This window comes from Kogia breviceps, chromosome 3, assembly GCF_026419965.1.
Source record: "Kogia breviceps isolate mKogBre1 chromosome 3, mKogBre1 haplotype 1, whole genome shotgun sequence".
Lineage (NCBI taxonomy): Eukaryota > Metazoa > Chordata > Mammalia > Artiodactyla > Physeteridae > Kogia > Kogia breviceps.
The window spans coordinates 78,822,016-78,842,202 of record NC_081312.1 but is presented as its reverse complement, the minus strand read 5'-3'; the positions used below and the strand labels follow the sequence as shown (position 1 = coordinate 78,842,202).

Sequence of the window (20,187 nt, the reverse complement as noted above, 5' to 3'; positions counted from 1 at the left end):
TGACTTGCCTGAGACTCTAATGAAATTCAAAATAACCTTTTAGAATTTGACCCAAATTGTCAAGCAAATCTATCTAAATTTATATTTTAAATTATTAGAAATAACAAATCTTTAACGAAAGAATAATATCAACAGTCGAGGGTATTCTCTGAGCTTTGGAGGAAGGAATATGCATGCAGACTCAACCTCTAAAGACAGTTTTGCAGGTCAATTGTTAGGGTGCCACATTCAAGCTTGGGGCAGAATAGAACCACACTGCACACCATTCAGAGCAACCAGGCAGCATTAAGTCATCAGAGGTTTGCTTTACCAAGTTCTCCCTAATAGCAGTACATCTGTTAATTCAAAGCTATTTCCTGTTTCTATATTCACTACCTAGGAATCGACCCTTTCTCAGAATTAGTAAGTATTTACTTATATAAAGACTAAAAATCGGTAGATATAAACATCATGTTTATCTGACATCAAAAACAGGTTTTTAATGTAGACTGGGTATGCATTTCAGATGTTTATGGTATTTCTAAGAGTAAGTGGATATAGAAAATATTTATAAATTCTGAGATGTTTTTTGTCTGGTTCAAAGCAGTTTTTTTTAACTTAAACTTTTAAAAATACATCAGTGTCCTTTTATATCCATGGGGGTAGGTGAAATGTTGAATTGGAAGACTAATTCAGTAAGAAGTCGTAGGAATTGACTGTACAAATCACCTGAATTAGTGGATTTTCTGAGAGGTTAATCATTAATCAATAATGAAAGATATTTATTTAAAGAAAACTACCCACATGTCACTCCCATTTTTGGTTAGCTAAAAGCTGCAATACAGATTAAAGGATTATGAAGGTGCAAACCTTGGAGATGCGGTAATTGGAGAGTTGGGAAAGCTGAGTTTTAGACTTGATTTCATATTCCTGCTTTCATTTTTTCTTATAAAAAATAGAGGTTACCAATCTCATGGGGATATTTGATCAAATGGTATACAAACATACTTAACAAAGTTAAAGTGACTGAGCATGTGCAGTAACTCCAAGAACTATTTTCACTTTGTTCTTACAAGTAAATAAATTAATAATATTAATTTGATTATTATGAGCAACAAACAATACAATTATATATAGAACTTAATAGACTGCTTGGCAATATTCTAAAATCACTAAAAACTTGATATAGGATTTTGAAAATCATCAAGCCCAGGACATATAATAGATGTTTTGTTTTTAGAAAATCAAGTTTCATATGAAGCATAAATAATTTAGTGTATTTCGGTCAAATTTCCATTCAGCACAAAGGCAGTAAATTGTAATGGCTTCTCCATTTTTCCAAGCACAAAATGAAGATAACAGTGCAACAACATTAATGTAAAATTCAGAATTGAATAAAAGCTCAGTATGTGTGAATAATAAATATTAAACCCCAGCATGGTCTTTTGAACCTAGAACCAATAGACAATATTTGTCCAGTTGATTTAGCATGCACTGAAACAAAAAGCTGGAAATGGAAGAGCATCCATGGAAGAAAAGGTGCTGGGAAGGAGGTTGGCTTCAAACCAAAAGGCCATGGATGAATTTTGCAGACCTGCTCTTCATTGCATAAAACTGCTGTAGATGATAATGGATTTGGGGAACAGAGCTAGGGTATGTAGAGTTCTGGATTCCAACCTCCTCAAGGTACTTATTCTTAGACCTCCAGGTACTTTACTCATCCCCAGTCTTTTTTTTTTTTTTTTAAGATTTTTTTCTTTGATGTGGACCATTTTTAAGGTCTTTATTGAATTTGTTACAATATTGCTTCTGTTTTATGTTTTAGTTTTTTGGCCACAGAGACGTGTGGGATCTTAGCTTCCCAACCAGGGATTGAACCCGCACCCCCTGCATTGGGAGGGGGAGTCTTAACCGCTGGACGGCCAGGAAAGTCCCTCAATCTTTCGTCTTGACGAAAGAAATTTAAATACTTATATTCGTTGTATGGTTTTCCATTTCAATTCTTGTGTTTGAACAAAATTCAAATGTTCAAAGTTGCCCTATAAATCTTTTACAGAAGAATGTATTCTGGATCTACCTGGATACATTTCCGCAATGTGCAGGGAGTATGGTTTCTCTTCCGGCAAAAGGAATCTTACTTAATAGTTGGTGTGGAAGTTTAGAAGTAGCTCTTAGAACTAATATTCCTAGCGGTTTTCACGTGGTTTTGGTTTATCACTTTAACAGAAATTTCTATCATGTATTAAATATCCCCATAGGTTTCCGGCTCAATGAAAAGGCTTCTGAAAGCACTCATGATTTACCTAATCATTGCCATCATTAAAAGCTCTTAAGGGGGCTTCCCTGGTGGCCCAGTGGTTGAGAGGGGACACGGGTTCGTGCCCCGGTCCGGGAAGATCCCACATACTGCGGAGCGGCTGGGCCCGTGAGCCATGGCCGCTGAGCCTGCGCGTCCGGAGCCTGTGCTCCGCAACAGGCGAGGCCACAGCAGTGAGAGGCCCGCGTACCACACACAAAAAAACCTCTTAAGGCCTCTTCAACTTTTGTTTGTCTCTTCTGTTGCCCCAGTGCTTCTTTTCTCTTAAAGCTAAAAGACTTCTAAAAAGCTGGAAGGTGTGCTATCGAGATCAAAAGACAGAAATGGCGAGGCGATCTGGCACATTGTTTGGATAATTGCTTGAGAAAAGGTTAATTACTTACACAGGAGTCGATAGAGGAAGAGGGTCTCTGGGAGATGTGTATGTGGAATGCGTGGGCGGAAGGCCCCAGCATCTGAGTTGAGTTCTGGGGAGTTCTGGCCAGGCGACCTCCACCTGCTGGAGGAGGGACGGGGCGGGGCTAAGATGAGGAGGGAGGTGACGCACCAGCGACCCAGATCTCCCTGCTTCGCGCTCGACCCCCACCGAGGCCCAGACCGCAGCAGGCTCCTGCGGCTGCCGCTCGGTGAGTGCTCCGCTGAGGCCGGCTCGACCTCCTGACGCCCACCCAGACCAACGGGCTCTTCACGATCGGGAGTGGGGGAGGGTGTCGTGCTGAAATCCTTGAGCTGGAGGCTGGGGGCAGACAAAGGATGGGTGTGGGAATCGGAGGTGCGGCTCTAAGTAACAGGGAAAGAGTACCGAGGAAGGAGATCAAATCAGAACGCTGTTGGCTGGGGGTGTAAATGAAACAAAGACATCCTGCATTCAGAGCCGAGGAGGGAAAGATGGAAATGGCCGGAGAGGCTGGTGTCTGCCTCTGGCCTTTTTCGTCAGATTTTGCAGGCTTTGCTGTCTCAGCTCTTTGTAGTACAGGGTTTTACATCTGAGTGGCTTTTTAAAAAGCCTTTCCTTTACAGAAGTAGATATTGGGGATTATGAATATTTCAGTTTCAGGGAAGAAATGCATGCCGCCACCACCTTCTCCTCCCCGCCCCCCGCCTCCGCGCTCCCATAGAAGGATGGTCAGAAGAGGCTTTGCATGGCCACTGTCTGCAGTCTCAGCCCTAAGGTTCAGCAGCTGCAGAGGGAATTTGCGTGAATATTTGTTTTGTTCTGCAGGCTTCTGGTTGCATGGAAGCCAACATTCAGGACAGGTTGACTCCCCAGACTAGGTTTCTCCAGTCTCCTTCACCTGTTCTGTTTTCTCTCTCATCACCCTTCGATTCCCCAAATTCGAACCTCCGGAACAGTAAGGCAATATTGCCAACATAATAATAGCAATCTGGGGAGTTGTGTGTCTGGCATTGTTTTCAGTCCTCTTACATGTGCCCTCACACTTAACCTCACAATAACCCTGTAAGACATGCTTTTCTCATCCCTTTTTGCAGAGAAGGAAGTTGAGGCATTTGCCCAAGTTTGCCCTGCTAGCATGTGGTGCAGCAAGCATCCTTAATCTTCCTTCCCAGATTAGAGGGCAGGCCTGAGCTGTGTGTATTGATGTTCCTTTGTACCACTCCTAAGCTTTCTGTGCTCCTTTACCACTGGTGTCTCCCAACTCCTTCCCCTGAGCCTTTTCTTCACCAGGACTAGAAAAGTCAAGATGTCACTCTCCCTTTCTCAAAATTGAGGCAAATTTTTGTTGTTGTTTGTTTTTGTTTAAGGGAGGGAGTGGTGGGGTAGGCGTAATGCAGAGCTTCTAGGGAGCTGTAAGGACAATAAAAAGTGAGTGAGAAGTGCCATTATAGTCTAGTCTTCCCAAGAATGTGAGGACACATGGAATTGGCTATCTCAGACAGACTATTCTGTTTCTTTAATACCTTCTCACAGCTGATGTCCTGACTAGGGTGGACACATAAGGCTTAAGCAAATCCTTAAGAATTTTTCATTGCAGTCCCTTCCTGGGCGGTCCTTGAATCACTCCCTTGAGTGATTACATGATTGCATCATCACAATTGCCAGTTGTGGTCAATCGATACATGTTTGGTCTTTTTTCTGCAGGTTAAAAATGGTTGCCAGGATGGTTTCTACCATGCTGTCTGGCCTAGTGTTTTGGCTGACATTTGGATGGACTCCAACAGCTGCTTATAGCCCGAGAACCCCTGACCGGGTCTCAGAAACAGATATCCAGAGGCTGCTCCATGGTGTGATGGAGCAGCTGGGCATTGCCAGGCCACGGGTAGAGTATCCAGCTCACCAGGCCATGAACCTTGTGGGCCCACAGAGCATTGAAGGTATTTACTGTGTTCTACCAGTTTGCAGTTTCCATTAGCAGTAAAAATAATTAATGCATATTGAAGAACTCTACTTCCTCCTTCTATTTTCCCTTTCTTCTTATACTACACAGTATATAGATACATACATACACATGAGAATATAAGTCCTGTGAGAGCAGGGACCTTATCTAATTCACAGCTGTAGCCCTAGCATCTAGCACAAAATCTGGTACATTAATATTTAGTAAGTGAATGAAGGAGCATCTAGCGCTATCACTAAAAAAAGATTAGAACCCAGACCCCATGTCTTCTCCCAAACTGATCTTTGGGAAATTGTGTCCCCAGCTGGCTGCCTCTGAGCCACTGCCAGCCAGTATTTGTAAAAGATCTTCAAAATATAGGACCTAAAGGATCTGATTTGATTCTTAGGGATGATGTCAGATAAACCCAAGGAAGCCAAAAGAGGTACTGATGTTAAGAGTTTATGTCAATAACTTAAAAAAAATTTTTTTAATATAACAGATGTTAATTTAACTGTTTTAGGGTGATAAGACCATTTCCCAGCTGAATTCCTCTAAGTTTCTGGCAATATGATTGTAATACTTTTATTAGAAAGTGATACTTTTTTTGTTTAGTGATTTACTTATAGAGAGAATTGGAATCTCGCTCTTATGAGGTGGTGATGAGCAGCTCTTAAGAGCAGGTGCCTTATTTCCATGCCTTGCTTTGTACCCCTCTGATTCTGAATGCTCTCTTTCTACACCAAAGTGGAGCCCTAAAGCAGTAGCATGGTTAATTTAGTCTGAACACAAAAGAGCACTTCAAGTGGTTGCCCACAGGAGTGGGCCCTAAGGAAAAACATGAATTCTTTCTCTGAGTTTTGTTAAAACACACACCCAGCAAATACTATTTCCTGTGCATTGATTTTGTATAATTTTGCCTGAGTCTATAATTTCCTTAAACAGCTATCTGCTTTGGGGGTCCTGGGAATGCCATGGATATTGTTGATATATGATTCTCATTTCTGTCTTGTTACTCATAGTTTTAAACCATTGAGTAAAACTAACTCTGTGGAGTTGTTGTCTATTTAGGCTGACATTTGATTTCAGGAAAGGATTAACACAGATGATTTGAATCAGAAGCATGCAAATCTAGCACAGGGCTTGAGGCAGAACAAATCAGACAGAGCTTCACACCACCCCTTTTGGGGTGAATCTAAATCCTTTCCAGCACCTGCTGCCAACTCTGGCTTCAGGTACACCTACCCATTTCAGACCAGCTCTTTCAAGACAGTAAATATCTGCCCTTTTAACCAGTAAAAGTGCTTGATTAGTCACCAGCTGTTGTCATGGAGACGGCTTTCTAGGTTTCCATTAATACTGGAGGCCTGATCATCTGTGTGGAAAAGAAACAGCAACTCCCTGGACATCAACAGCCTATGTGTATTCAGAGCCTCCTTTCCTTCACTCAGTAGCCAGCTATTCAGCACCCGCTCTGTGCCGGCCACAGTGCAGGAGACTGAGGCAGCTCTGCCCTAAAAGATTCTCAGTCTGGGGGGTGGGAACCGGGAGAGGTTATTACAGTGCATCATGGCCAGTGTTTTGTGGGTTTTTTTTTTTGCGGTACGCGGGCCCCTCACCTCTGTAGCCTCTCCCATTGCGTGTTCCGGACGCACAGGCTCAGTGGCCACGGCCCACAGGCCCAGCCGCTCCGCAGCGTGTGGGATCTTCCCGGACCGGGGCACGAACCCGTGTCCCCTGCATCGGCAGGCGGACTCTCAACCATTGTGCCACCAGGGAAGCCCCGATGGCCAGTGTTTTGATAGCTGGACAGGCAAGCTGCTGCCATAGAAGTAAAGAACACAGTAATTTTTTCTGCTTGGGAGTGGATGGGGGTGTCTGTAAGGAAATGCTGTTTTGAAGAAGCAACATTTGACCTGGGTTTTGAAGTTTGAATAGGAATTCATCAGGGAATGTCAAGTGAAAAGGCATTGAAAGTGTGAAAGAGCATGGATTAGAACAATTCAGAATTTAAAACTCTGCTTTCATTATTACCTTTGGGGTAATGTGACATAATAGCCATGCTGGTCTCCTCTAACAGTGTCTGTGGAAGGGGTGAATATCGGTTTGTGTTTTGGTTTTCTTTTACCACACATTTAACAGCTTAACACAATACCCATTGATCAGCTCACAGTTTCCTTTGGTCAGGAGTCAGGCATGGGTTAGCTGGACCTCTGCTCAGTCATCAGGCTGAAATCACAGTGTTGACAGGAGATGCAGTCTTGGCTGGGGCTTGGGGTCCTCTTCCAAACTCATCTAGGTTGTTGGCAGAATTCAGTTTTTTGCTGTTGTGGGATCAAGGTCCCCTTTCTCTTGCTGGCTGTCAGCAGGGTCCCTTTCAGCTCTCAGAGGCCACTCTCAGGTTGGTTGTAAGCCACTGACCCTCTCACAACATGGCAGCTTACTTCCTCAAATCCGGAGGGAGAATATCCCTTTAGTCTGCTAATCATAATACAATATAATTATAGGAGTGACTATCTCATTACTTTTGTCATTTATCAAGGGAGTGATAGCCCACAGGTCCTACCCACACTCAAAGGCAGAGGATTATGCAGGGTGGGCATGTACACCGGTAGGTGGGAATCTTGGGGGTCATCTTAGAATTCTGCCTATGACAGCTTGGGTGCAAGCTAACAGGGAAACAAAATAAAAAGCCTGGGATTTTTCCCTGTCCTGGACTTTGGCATTTAATTTATTGGGTGGTCTAATATTTTCTCATGTGAGTGTAGGATTGTTTCAACTCATCCGTTTATTTGCTTTGTCTCTGCTGACATTCATTCATGTGAATTCCCAGGTGTCTGACAGATACATGGGGTGTCTTCCATATCCCTTCAACATTTATTTTAGTATTTTGTTATGAAGGACCAAGTTAGAAAATTTTTCTTTCTAATTTTTATAGAAAGAATACTATATATATATATATATATATACACACACACACACACATATATATATATATATATATATATATATACACACACACACACACACACACACACACACATATATATATATATATATATATACACATATATATATTCTGGTGTACATTTCAATGCACCTTTAACATATACTGTTCCCAAGGATATCTGGATTTAACCAGCAGCTCCATCATTTATCAGTAACGTGACCTTGAGTGATTACTTCTTGAAGCTTCCGTTTAGCTTGGGGGTAGGATTTAAATTTATTCCCCTGCAAGCAGGTAATATTCCAGTTCAGAGAAACAAAAATAAAGTTTTAGCATACTCCAACTATTCTACCATGAAATCATTTCTAAATGAATCATCATTGTCATTTTAGGTGACAGTTACTGGACTCTTCAATTCTTTGCATGCAGGGCTGTTCATTGTCTAATAAGTGGCACATGGAAGACAATTTCCTCTTATTGTGTCTACTCTGATTAATTGTATAATCCTTAGATTAATCTCACTATTGAAGATGTATATAAGCTCTCAAACATAGCATTATAAACTCTCCTTTTAAAATAGGATGTAGTATCAGTGTAAATTACTATTAGGTCACTGGGGTCATATATCCCACTAAAAAAAAATTTCCTCCTTTGATCCCATATCCCTTCGAGTTACTCTACCATTTCTCTTCCACAGCAACCTTTCCACACGTGCTAATGTACTTCCTCACCTCCTGTTCTCTCCTAGTTCATTGTAGTCCACTGTTCTCACCACTCATTTGTCAAGTCAACAAGCATTTTTTGAATGCCAGGCACTGTTTTAGGTACTGAAGAAATGAACATGAACCTGAAAGATTGGCAGGACAGGGGAGATAGAGTCATTACATAAAGAAATAAGTAAAATATGTAATAAGTCAAATGGTCATAAGTGCTATAAAAATATAAAGCAGAAGAGGGGGATGGAGGAAACAAAATAGGGTCAGGGGACTCCTCACTGGGAAGACAGGCAAAAATAAGAGTTGAGAGAGTCAGCTGTGTGATCCATGACCTTCCAGATGGAGAGGGCTGCAAATGCGAAAGCCATAAGGTTAGAGCAAGGAGGCTAGTGTGGCTGTAGCCCAGGACTCAGGAGTACAGGAAGAGATGAGACTGGGGTAAGCTCAGGAAGGGGAGGTGGGAGGTGGTGTGTGGGGACAGATCGTGTCATAGGGTCTTACAGTCCCATAGAGACTTTGGCTTTTCCTTTGAGCGTGTATCTGAGGCCACTGGAGACTTTGGACTGTGATGTGATCAGCCTTTCGTTGAAAAGGACCACTCCAACTGTTGTCTTGAAAATACTCTGTAGAGAGGGAGGACTGAAATGGGGGAGATGAATTAGGAGACTTAAGATAATAATCCAGGTGAGGGGTATACTAGCATGGCAGCTAGAGAAGTGGCGAGGCATGGTCGGAGGGCGGGTATATTTGAAGTTGGAGCCAATAGGATTTGCCGGTGGGTTTGAGGTAGGAACTGAAAAACAGAAAGGGGCCAGGGGTGACGCCAGGATATTGCCATGATATCCTGGAAAGGAACTTTGTTTTTTTTTTGTTTCTTATTTTTGGCTGCGTTGGGTCTTGGTTGCTGTGCACGGGCTTTCTCTAATTGTGGCAAGCGGGGACTACTCTTCATTGTGGTGCACGGGCTTCTCATTGCGGTGGCTTCTCTTGTTGCGGAGCACCGGCTCTAAGCACGTGGGCTTCAGTAGTTGTGGCACGCAGGCTCAGTAGTTGTGGCTCACGGGCTCTAGAGAATAGGCTCAGTAGTTGTGGCACACGGGCTTATTTGCTCTGCGGCGTGTGGGATCTTCCCGGACCAGGGATTGAACCTGTGTCCCCTGCATTGTCAGGCGGATTCTTAACCACTGTGCCATCAGGGAAGCCCTGCACGTGTTAATGTTGAGATGCCTTTTAGGCTGTGCTTGTGAAGGCCGACAACTTCCTTGCATGTTTCACCTGCACTCTGCTTTCATCCCTCCCAACCTCCCTGCAGCCCCACACCCACACCAGTGTCTTCCCTCCTCCAGGCTCTCACCTGTTCTTTCCACTCTGCGTACACCTGTCCTCCTCTAAAGGGCTCAGCTTCAAAGTCATCCACTCAGAGAGGTCTACCCGGCTTCTCTGAGTGGCCCCCCGTCTCTGCCACAGTGCCCTTTTGTTTTTTTAAAACTCTATAGCATTTAAAAAATTTATAATGAATGTTTGTTTCCTTGCTTATTTATTGTCTGTCTCCCCACTGGAACGGCAGTTCCATGAGGCAATATCTATTTTATTTACTGCTTTATACCCAGACACGTAGTAGGCACTTGGTAAATATTTGAAGAATGAATGTATATTTGAATAAATATTTAAAAAATAAGTATATCTGGCAGCAATAAGTAGATAAATTCTATTTGACTTCTGGATCTTTTGAGACTTTTTTCCTTTCAGTTCAAGGAAAATATTCCATTTCTGTTCTGTGTTTTAAAAAAAATCTACCTAGAGGTTTTTGCCAGGAACTCAGTGATAATGCGCTTGGCAAAAGGTCTATTTACTTTGACTATGACTGATCACCAGGGTGCAAGGTTTGAACCTTCTGTACAGGGGCCTATTGAGAAATGGGAAAGGCTTTTTGCAGTTATGGAATGAAACCAGCAGGGGGCCAACTAGACTTGAGGCAATAGATAGAGGATTCCTGAAACCTGGTACCCAGCCTCCTGATTGTTAAGTCACCAGTTGTTAAGCCAGCCTTCTGGTTGACCTGCTCTAAATGGTCCCTGGGGAGGAAGCATTTGCCCAAAACATCCTAAGAGGTTGGAGGTTATTTTTCACTCTACGTAGGTACCTTAAACATGACTTGGTAAGGAGCGTCTTTCAAATGTGTAAATTCTTTTTTTTCTTTTTTTGAAACTTCATAAATAAATGTATTCCTTTAATTAAAATTGTAAAGATTTTTAATGATGTTATAAACATTGTGAGGATTAATCATACTTTGCCCCCCAATTAACTGATTTTACATAGCTTTGCATATAGTGTAGAGAAAATAATCATGGAGTTTAAAAATTTGTATGAGAAACATCTTCTAGCATGAGAATTGCTAACCATTAAGTAATTAATGGAGAGTTGTGGTTTGTGCTTATCTTCTGTCTGGGGAAAAAGAGAGACTATATTATTAAAGGATGGCCATCAAATGTGTAAATTCTTAACCCAAAGCAAAACAAAAATACAAAGTAAAGACAAACAGGCACCAACTTGTTTTACAGAGAAGAAAACACGCTTTGATGGTAAGGAAAAGCCGGGTTGAGTCTTTTTTTTTTTTTAAATACATCTTTCTTGGAGTATAATTGCTTTACAATGGTGTGTTAGTTTCTGCTTTATAACAAAGTGAATCAGCTATACATATACATATATCCCCATATCTCCTCCCTCTTGCGTCTCCCTCCTACCCTCCCTACCCCACTCAACCCACGGGTTGAGTCCTAACCATACTATTTATTAGCTGTGGGTGATCTCAGCAACTGTTCTGAAACCTGGTTTTCTCATAAAGTGGGGCTTCTGCCCGCTCTCACAAGTGGGTTCTGTTAGTAACTGAATGTAGGCCTGCCTCCTCTCACTTTGTGGATATCAGGAACACGCTTCCAGTCTTTAATGGCTTTCGTTGACATTATTTTGTATGACTCACCCAGTTAGCAGTACAGTTCAGCTGTGTTTCAGTGCACCTTGTATCTCAGCAGTGCCCACCTCCCTCCAAGCTCAAAGTGGCTCATTGGTCCCTATGACATAGCTAAATGGCTACTGCTGTTATATTATCCCCAGAAACAAATAAAGCCACCAGATGTCCAAGGGATTGATTCAGAGAGCCATTAGCTATGGGATAGAGATGCGTAGGAATCCGAAGTGGCTCTGCCGGCTGACACTAATGTTAGCTTTTGATGAATCCAACCAGAAAACATGCTTCAGTCTTCAGAATAGCAGCCTCAGGTAAAAGAGGTTCTCCTCAATACCACTGGTTCATTTTCCCCACCATTCTAGACCACATGATATACCCCAGGTACCAAGCCACTGGGAAATTTATAAATATTGGCACTTAATGGATCCCGGTTAAATTTAAACCGGTATTGCCAAACCTAAAAATACCAAAATTCCTTTTTATAACACTAAATTTGGGGCTTCATCTTTCTTATTTTAAAACAAAGAGAACCAAGATTATTTTCTTAATAATTATCAGGGGGAGAGTCTTTGTAAGGTAAGGTCTATTTGAAGGGGCAGATCCTAAGGAGTCTCTACGTGGCCAACCTTTGGCCTCGTAAAGGAGCCGCAGTGCCTCCACTTGGCCACAGGGTGGCAATAGTTGCTTCCCATTTGAAGGTTGGAGGGAAGAGTTGTTAACGTTGAACAACCGACCTGGGCCTCTCAAAGTTTCAGGCTAGCCTCTCTCTGCATTTGGAGGAAGGGGTGGGGCTGACTCTTGACCCAGGTATCCTGACTAAAATCTCTTTCTAGGTTATCCTCATCCTGGGAGAGCCAATGAGAGCAATGGGCTTGAAGGGTTGTCTTTGAGTGGACCAGGGCCTCCAGTTTAGCGCATGTCCTTTAGGGTTCCATTGAGACCACCCTGAACTCAAATCCTTAAAATTTCCCTGGATGATTTCCAGTTTTTTGTCTTAGGCAATTGCACTGATAGTGATAAGAAATTGAAAAGGAATAGGGGGAGGTCTGGGGTTTTTTTCCGGTGGCGGGGGGAGGATAAGGAGATAAAAATGATGACTTTGTTGTGTTTAAGGTGCCCTGGGACATCCAGGTGCAGGAGTCCAGAAGGCACTCAGATGTATCTGACACAGGAGAGCTGTCTGGGTAAAGGAAGGGGTTTGGGAGTCATCTCCGTATTAGTGGCAGCTGATGCCATAGAAATTGATGAGATTACCTGGGTGAGTATCAAGTAAGAAGAGCAGACACCTGAGAAAAGGCCCGGACGACTCAGTCTGCAGGGCCAGGTAGAAGGATCTGCGAAGGAAACCAAGAAAGGTTGGGCATTAAGGAGGACCAGAAAGGTGCAGTGTAAACAAGGAAAGAGTGTTTCAGGAAGGGGCAGTGGTCACCTTTGTCAAAATCAGCAGAGAGGTTGTGTGAAATAAGGACCACTGGGTGTAAAGTGTACACTGAGTGTAGCAACACTGAAGTTCCCGGGGGTCCTTGGGCAGAACGGGTTCTGCGGAGTAGTGGGGCCAGAAACCACAGTGCAGGAAACAGGAGAGAAGACACGATGTAAACATCTGTTCCAGAATGTCGGGTAGTGGGGAGAAGACTGAGTAACTGTTGTAGAAGGATGGGGGGGCTGGTGATGTAGAGATGAGGAAGGTTTTTGTGTAGGTGGTTGTTTTAGAGATTTGAACTTGTTGAAGTGCTAATTGGCGAGACCCAATAGAGAGTTAAAGGTGTGGGATGGAGAGCAGATGACTGGGGGGTGAACATTCCTGAGGAGGTGGGAGGAGATGAAACCGGGAGCTCAGATGGAGGCCTGGATTTAGGTCTTTCCTCGGCTGGGAAGAAAGGGAAGAGGCAGACGTATGTCAGGATGCTCTGAAGTTCATGCTTGCCCCTCACACTTGCTTCCTTGATTCAGGCAAGGAGGGCAGGTATTCTTTGCCACATTTTACAGATGTGGAAGCAGAAGGTCAGAGGAGTGACTTGTCCAGGGATGCAGCTAGTATTTGAATGTGTTTCAGAGCCTGAGCTGGACCCTGGTGTACCCTTCTTCTGTTCTGTCCAACAGAGCATGCTGCTGCTTACGCTAGTTGATTAATGGTGTGGTTGAGGACAGGCTTGATCTTGGACCAAACTGGGGAAATAGGTTTATCTTTAAGGATGTTCCTTCTTCCTGGGTTGATTATTGATCTTTCTTTGAACTTGCTGCTCTATATAGACTGCCTCTGACTTGCCATTTATGATGAGGTTGCTGCCTGCCTTCCTCACCAGACTGTAAGATCTGCAGGAGCAGACACAATGTCTGCCCTGCTTTTTGTATCTGCAGGGCCTAGACAGGGCCAGGCAACATAATAGATGCTCACAAAATACCTTTTGAAAGAACCTCTCACTGTATTTGCTCTTTGGAAACAACATTGACCTCTGAGATGCCAGCAGGTGAAACTAGTGTTAGATCAGTCAAGATCATCCAGCCTGTAACTATATTTCGAGCATTTTATTTTATTTTTATTTTTTTATTTCTTTGGCCGCACCACGCGGCTTGTGGGATCTTAGTTCGCCAGCCACAGATTGAACCCCTGCCCTCTGCAGTGGATGCACGGGACCGCCAGGAACTCCCTATTTCAAGCATTTTAACCCTAATAATTCAAAATTCACTGGCTCTTCTCCCACCTACTCACTTAGGACCTCAGCTCCTGCAAAGTGCCCTAAATCCACGTATGATTCTGAACACAGTGCATTGGCCCCTACCACGGAGCACTTAGCCATGTTTCCCTTCTTCCTCTCCTTGTCCCCTTCAGCTGTGCACCACACCTCATCCTCCAGACTCCAGCCACTGAGCTGCTACAACCTCAGGGAGCCTGTCGTAAAGTGTTGGGTGGCCAGGGCAGGGGGGAGCCCCGTCAGTGTACCTTGTGCCCCTAAACCCTGGAGAGTTTTAGGAAAACAGAGCTTTCCATTTTATTTCTCACTGTTCCCAGCAACACCCAGCCCCCCACCTTGCTCTCCATAGATCACAGGAGAGATTGCACAGGGAGAGAAACCTAACTAGGCATCAGGCACCGTAGGGGTTAACAGTCCCTCCCCCACGCCGCCCACTAACCACAAAGGCAGGACTTATCCCTGCCTCAGGGTCTGCCTGGCCAGACTGCTCCTTCCTCCTTCCTTTCGTTTGAGCTTTTCCCCAGGAGACATCTCAGTTCCTCGTGCAAATAGCTTCTGGCTGGTGTCCTCCCAGACACAGCTGTCCTGTCTGAAGCCCAGAGCAGGTTCAAGCTGGGACCTCCTCACCTGAGACTTGCCATCTGGAGACAGGGCACGGCAATAGCAACGTTCTGAGTCACCACAGGACATGATTTCCACAGATAATGGACAAAGCAGATCACACACATATGGGAAATGGAATAGTGGTAACAGAATCTTATATAATACTTTATGGTTTGCAAAACTACTTTCCCAAACCCTGTCTCGTTTGATATAACCTTTCTAACAGTGAAAAAAAAGTGTCAAGTTGCCCACAATCACACGGCTTGAGCTTTTCGATCTAGTTGGCAAACCAGCTGTGTTAGGTTTGACTGAATTTCTCCAGCCAGCTGTCTTCCACCCCCGTAGACTTGGCTAATCCTGTGATATTTAGCTGAGAAGCTGTAATGATGCTGGGAGTCATGGTAAACCACAGGCGGATTGGGGCAGATGGTGTTTCAGGGACGTGAAGCTTCAGAAAGCAAATTTTCCGACGAACTGCCCTCTTGGAACAAATTGGTGCAAATACCTTGGGCACCACGGTTCGTAAAGAAAGCTGTGGGAGCCGGTTGGGAGGGTTTAGCAGACCACAGCTTGGCACCACGGTTAAAACTAAGTGTGACTTTTACCCGTGGTGTGGATGGTGGGGGAGGTGATCATCATGTGACGTCGCGTGGATGGTGGGGGAGGTGATCATCATGTGACGTAGCAGGAAAAGCACCGAGGCTCGAAGCCCAGGGCTTTGAGTCCTGGCTCAGACCTGCCGTTGTGGCACTAAGCAAGCCCCTTAAACTCTATGAAGTTTAGTTTCCCGGTCTGAAGTTGGAGGTAAGCTACCCAGGCCATCTCACAGGGTTGATATAGCAGTCAAATTAAATCATACATATAAAAGTGTTTAGGACAATATGAGATGTTACTCCCATGGGAAGCATTGCTGTCATGGTCATTACCTGTCTCATTCTACCATATATATTTCTAGGTATAAATGGCTTCAGGGCTGGAAGATGGTTGTGTCTATGGTCATATCCTATGTTCCCTGCGTCCTCCTAGGCTTGGCCTGGGGAAACTGCCCACCATAGTTGCATGTTAGACTTTGGAGGAACCAGTACCCATCCCCCCCATCCCCCCACCCCCAGTCTTATGAAGTGCTCTAGCTAGTGTTGACCTTAGGAGTTAGGAACATGTGACTATAGTGAAGAGAGATGCTTCCTGAAAAACAGTAAATAGCAATTTTTCCGTACCCAACCACGCTCTGTTCTATTTCTTATCCTTATGACTGAATGTCCTGTGTTTGGCCGTGACATGGGTTATAGAAGCATCTTACAAGTCAAGAAGACTGACTGTTTAGTCAGCTGCTGAGCCAAGAGCGAAGCATGCTCATGTGCCTGTAGGAGATGCTGGTGTGAGAATGGTGTGCAGATGGGTTGGAAAGCGTGTTCTCAGTCGCTTGAGAGCAGATTGTCCACGTGCTGGCGTGACTGGCAGGCCATGATCAGTATGCTTCCCCCGAACCATGCGTCCTATCAAAATATCATCTAACACATTTCCATTTTTACTGACTCCATAAGTAATTACTGAGTGCCTACCAAATGCCAGGAGCTGTAACCTGGATACATTTTCAAACCAACCAACACACATCTAATTTTTTTACATAGGATCTTTGTGAAACAAGGGTCAGTCATTATCTCCTCTTAACCTGTTAGTAAAAGTTAAACTCCGACCCGAGGAACTGGGTAGTTTTCCTGAGGATCGGGAACGGAGCAGAACTGGACTGCCTTTCCGAAACCTCACCCCATCCCCGGATGCGTTTTCCATCGGTGCTCCAGAGGGGTAAGAATGAGACAACACACGCATGATCAGGAATGATAAACTGTATTTTCATACACCCCCTCGCTCCTGTGGAGTGGGTCAGTTAAATGGGTGTGATACAGACTGGTATCCGCGGAGCTGCAGGGGAGCGGCCGGGCCCGTGTTCTCTTACTGTGACTATAGCAGCCCTTGTCTGAGGAGCTTGAAGTCTAGGTGAGGGAAAGGGACATAAAAATAGAAATGCACACTTTCCACACGCTGGGATAGGAGCTGAGAGTCCAGAATGTGGCTCTCACAGTCACCACGACAGGAGCTCTGAGGGGAGGTAAAGCGTTGCGCTACGCACCCCCCCGCCAAAAAAAAAAAAACCCACAAAAAACAAAAAACGCCGCAGGTCAGTTGAACTTGAGCCGGGCTTCCTTGAGGAAGGATCTTGCGGATCATGGGGACTCAGGTTGAGGCAGGAGGAGGCGGGAAGAAATAGACATTTTATCCAGAATGTGTGGAGTTGCAGGGTGGTTAGGGGTGGAGGGGAGGTGGCAGGAAAGCTGGTCACTTTGAGGGTTGTCACCGAGTTTTTCTACTTAAGAGCATCCGGGGACAGGGGTACATGATGCGTGTGACTCTGCCTGTCCCCTTGTCTGCAGAGTGTCCTGCACCTCCTCTGTCTCCTTGCAGATAAAAAGGCTGCCCCAAGCCTGGCTGGCAGCGGCGGCGGTGGTGGTTTTAGGTGGGAGGTGGGTGGGGTATTTCTTTGTGTCTTGGTCAGATACGTGCGCATTAGATACCAAGGCCATTGGGATCTCGGGGGATGGACGTGGGTGTGGCTTCAGTCACTCAGCGCGTATGGACCTCAGAGAGAGAATCGAGGGAGCGTGCCTCCCGCCATGCTCAGCGCGGCCTGGACGGTCTGTGGACCAGCTCTTTCCTCTAGCTGCTCCACCTGTTCTGTGTGGGACACACACTGGATCGTAAGCTCTCAGGGGGCCAGAGACTGACCCCTCCCAGCACTTCAGAGGATGCTGGTGCCCAGTGGGTGTGGCACAGCGTGCAGTGAGAACTTCGGCATGGTGTTCGGCCTGAGCAAGGCAGAGCGATACTCCCCCCAGGGCTGGAAACAACCAAGGTGACGGGCCCTTCCAGCAGGGGTCTGTGACAGGCTCGGGGCACTACTGGCCATCTCCCCCCGGTGGCCTGTCCACGTTTATCTTTGCATGAGACAGATTGTGGCTGAGGAGATGGGTCAGTCCAGTAGAGTGGCCTGCCCTGTAGAGGCCCAGGGGACCTTCCTGGTCCAAGAGCTCAGCAGGCCTGTGTCAACAAGCCTGGCCCGGTCTGGACGAGATGTTGGTGACTCACGTTTTCCACCTGAGCAGCAAGAGTGGATGGGCGTGCTGGGAGGAGTCCCTTTGCTGTAAACTACCCGAGACACCCGTCTCCTGAACTGAACCAGGGGGTCGCTTCTCCTGTCTCTTGCTTGCCTGCCTTCTTCTTTTTTTTAATCCTTCAGCAGATGATGGGAAGGACCACTTGTGGAGTTTGTCCAGACTCGGAATAGTCCTTGGTCACTGGAGTGTGCAAAAATATGGCAACAGTGCAGGTGCTATTGCCTGAAAATGTTTCCGAAGGGATGGGTAAAAGAGAAGTTCTTCTGATGGTAAATGATGCATTATACGAATACCAGAAGGATTCTTTTTTTTCGCATGGGGTCAGTGAAGAGGATTTTTGGCAGTTGGTTCTCATTGAACTGGGTCTGCATACAGCACGCTGGAGCCAGGTCAGCGCGTCTGTCTTTTTTTTACAGGCAGAGTTGTGGAGCCTAGGGGTCTGGGCTGTGCAAGACGTGCCTGCAGGCAGGGAGAGCGCTCAGCTCCTCCCAGCTCTCCAGATCCAGGCCATGAGCAGAGTAAGTGATCGGTACCTGGTACCCACACAACTCTCTCTGCAGCCCGCATACCCACCCAGGCCTCCCCACCCTGCTTCAGTGCCTTCATCTGTGGTCCAAGACGAGTCAAATCTCATCCCTCACCCCCAGTTACAGCAACGAGGAGAGCACGTGATGACCATCAGCCTCCCTCCGATTTAAGCAGAGACGCACACACAACACCTGTGTGTCCTTTGGTGCCCTGTGTCCCCCTCCAGACCCCAGGGTGGACCCAGTGGGCAGTGTCAGGACAGAAGATCAGCTTTTCACCTACATTAACCCCAGTACTTAGAACATTTGCCTCCATGAGTTTTTGGTAGATTCAAGAATTCACTTTTTTTCATCCTATCAACCTGATATTAAAGCTCTAGAATCTGGGGAGAGCACATCAAAGCTGACTTGACTCCAAATGTACGTTTGAAAAGGGTAATTGAGGTTAGTTAAAAGGTTAAGAAGCTCTCTTTTTTATAATACCTAACAAAAGGAAACACAAAATTGAATACTAATAGTATTTTTTCTTTAAATGTGCTTATAGGGGAAGAGAACTAATGTTTATTTGCATCTACTATGTGCCAGACACCATATATATATATATATATATATATATATATATATATATATATTTGGTTACTTTTGCCCTCAGAAGTCCTATGCAGGTGCTTTTCTCTCACAAGGGCAAGTTGATGTGCAGCGTCGGTGAGTAATTGGCCAGGACTGACCAGCTAAGGGGGACACAGATACAGGTCTGAATTCAAATCGTGTGAGTTTGACTTGAGAGCGGGGTTTTCACTCTCAGCACCTGTGACATTGGGCCAGAGACTTCTCTGCTGTGAGGGCTCCATCTCTGGCACCTGCCCACTACATGCCGGCAGAACTCCCTGACTTGTGACAACCAGAACTCATGTCATCTGTGGGTCAACATCGCCTCCTGTGGAGAACCACTTCTCTGCAGGCTTTATTTTTCCTGGTGCAGCACATTTCAGAAGGACATTTGGGATACCTTTAAAGACTCTCTAAGTGCTATGGACTACTTATATTTATAGTAATTTTTCTTATTACAAAAGTAATAAAGGCCACTGTGGATGATTTGGAAAATAAATTATTTACAGTCTTACCACGGAGAGGTACCTACTTTCAGCATTTATTGGGCTTCCCTGGTGACGCAGTGGTTGAGAGTCCGCCTGCCGATTCAGGGGACAAGGGTTCGTGACCCGGTCCGGGAAGATCCCACATGCCGCGGAGCGGCTGGGCCCGTGAGCCATGGCCGCTGAGCCTGTGCGTCCGGAGCCTGTGCTCCGCAACGGGAGAGGCCACAACAGTGAGAGGCCCGCGTACCGGGAAAAAAAAAAAAAAAGCATCTCAACATTTATTGTGCTTTTTTCCAGTCTCTTTTTCTATGCATATATATGTAATTTAAAAAATCATACTGTAAATATTTTTTTATTGAAGTATAGTTGATTTACAATGTCATGTTAGTTTCAGGTGTACAGCACAGTGATTCAGTTACACATACATTTTTTTTTCAGATTCTTTTCCCTTAATAGGTTATTACAAAATACTGAGTATAGTTCCCTGTGCTGTACAGCAGGTCCTTGTTGGTTATCTATTTAATATGCAATAGTGTGTATGCATTAATTCTAACCCCCTAATTTATCCCTCCCCCCATACTGTAAATATTTTAATCTGGATTTTTATACTTAATATGATATCAAGAGCCTTTTTGTTTATCATTTTTTAAAATCACTGTAACTATTCTTAGTAACTGAATTATATTCCATTATATGTTTATCCCACGTTCAGTTAAGTATTCCCCAAATACAGGACATTTAGAGTTGTTCCAGTTTGTCCCCATCAAAAACATTGCTTCAGTGATCATATTTGCATATGAATCTTTGTGTAGACTCCTGATAAATACT

At 44.8% G+C, this 20,187-nt stretch overlaps 1 protein-coding gene across 4 annotated transcripts in view; it reads left to right on the top strand.

Moving 5' to 3' along the window:
* The first annotated feature begins 2,605 nt into the window (after positions 1–2,605).
* SCG5 (secretogranin V) overlaps positions 2,606–20,187 on the top strand; it is a 53,978-nt gene continuing 36,396 nt past the window's right edge. For 2 of the 4 annotated variants that reach the window (XM_067028912.1, XM_067028911.1), the window contains exon 1: positions 2,712–2,922. In XM_067028912.1, the coding sequence (XP_066885013.1) occupies positions 2,727–2,922 (196 nt within the window). In that variant the 5' untranslated portion in view covers positions 2,712–2,726. Of the gene's footprint in view, positions 2,923–4,397; positions 4,631–20,187 lie in introns of all 4 variants that reach the window. The other 2 variants (XM_059056132.2, XM_059056131.2) reach the window with 2 other exon arrangements.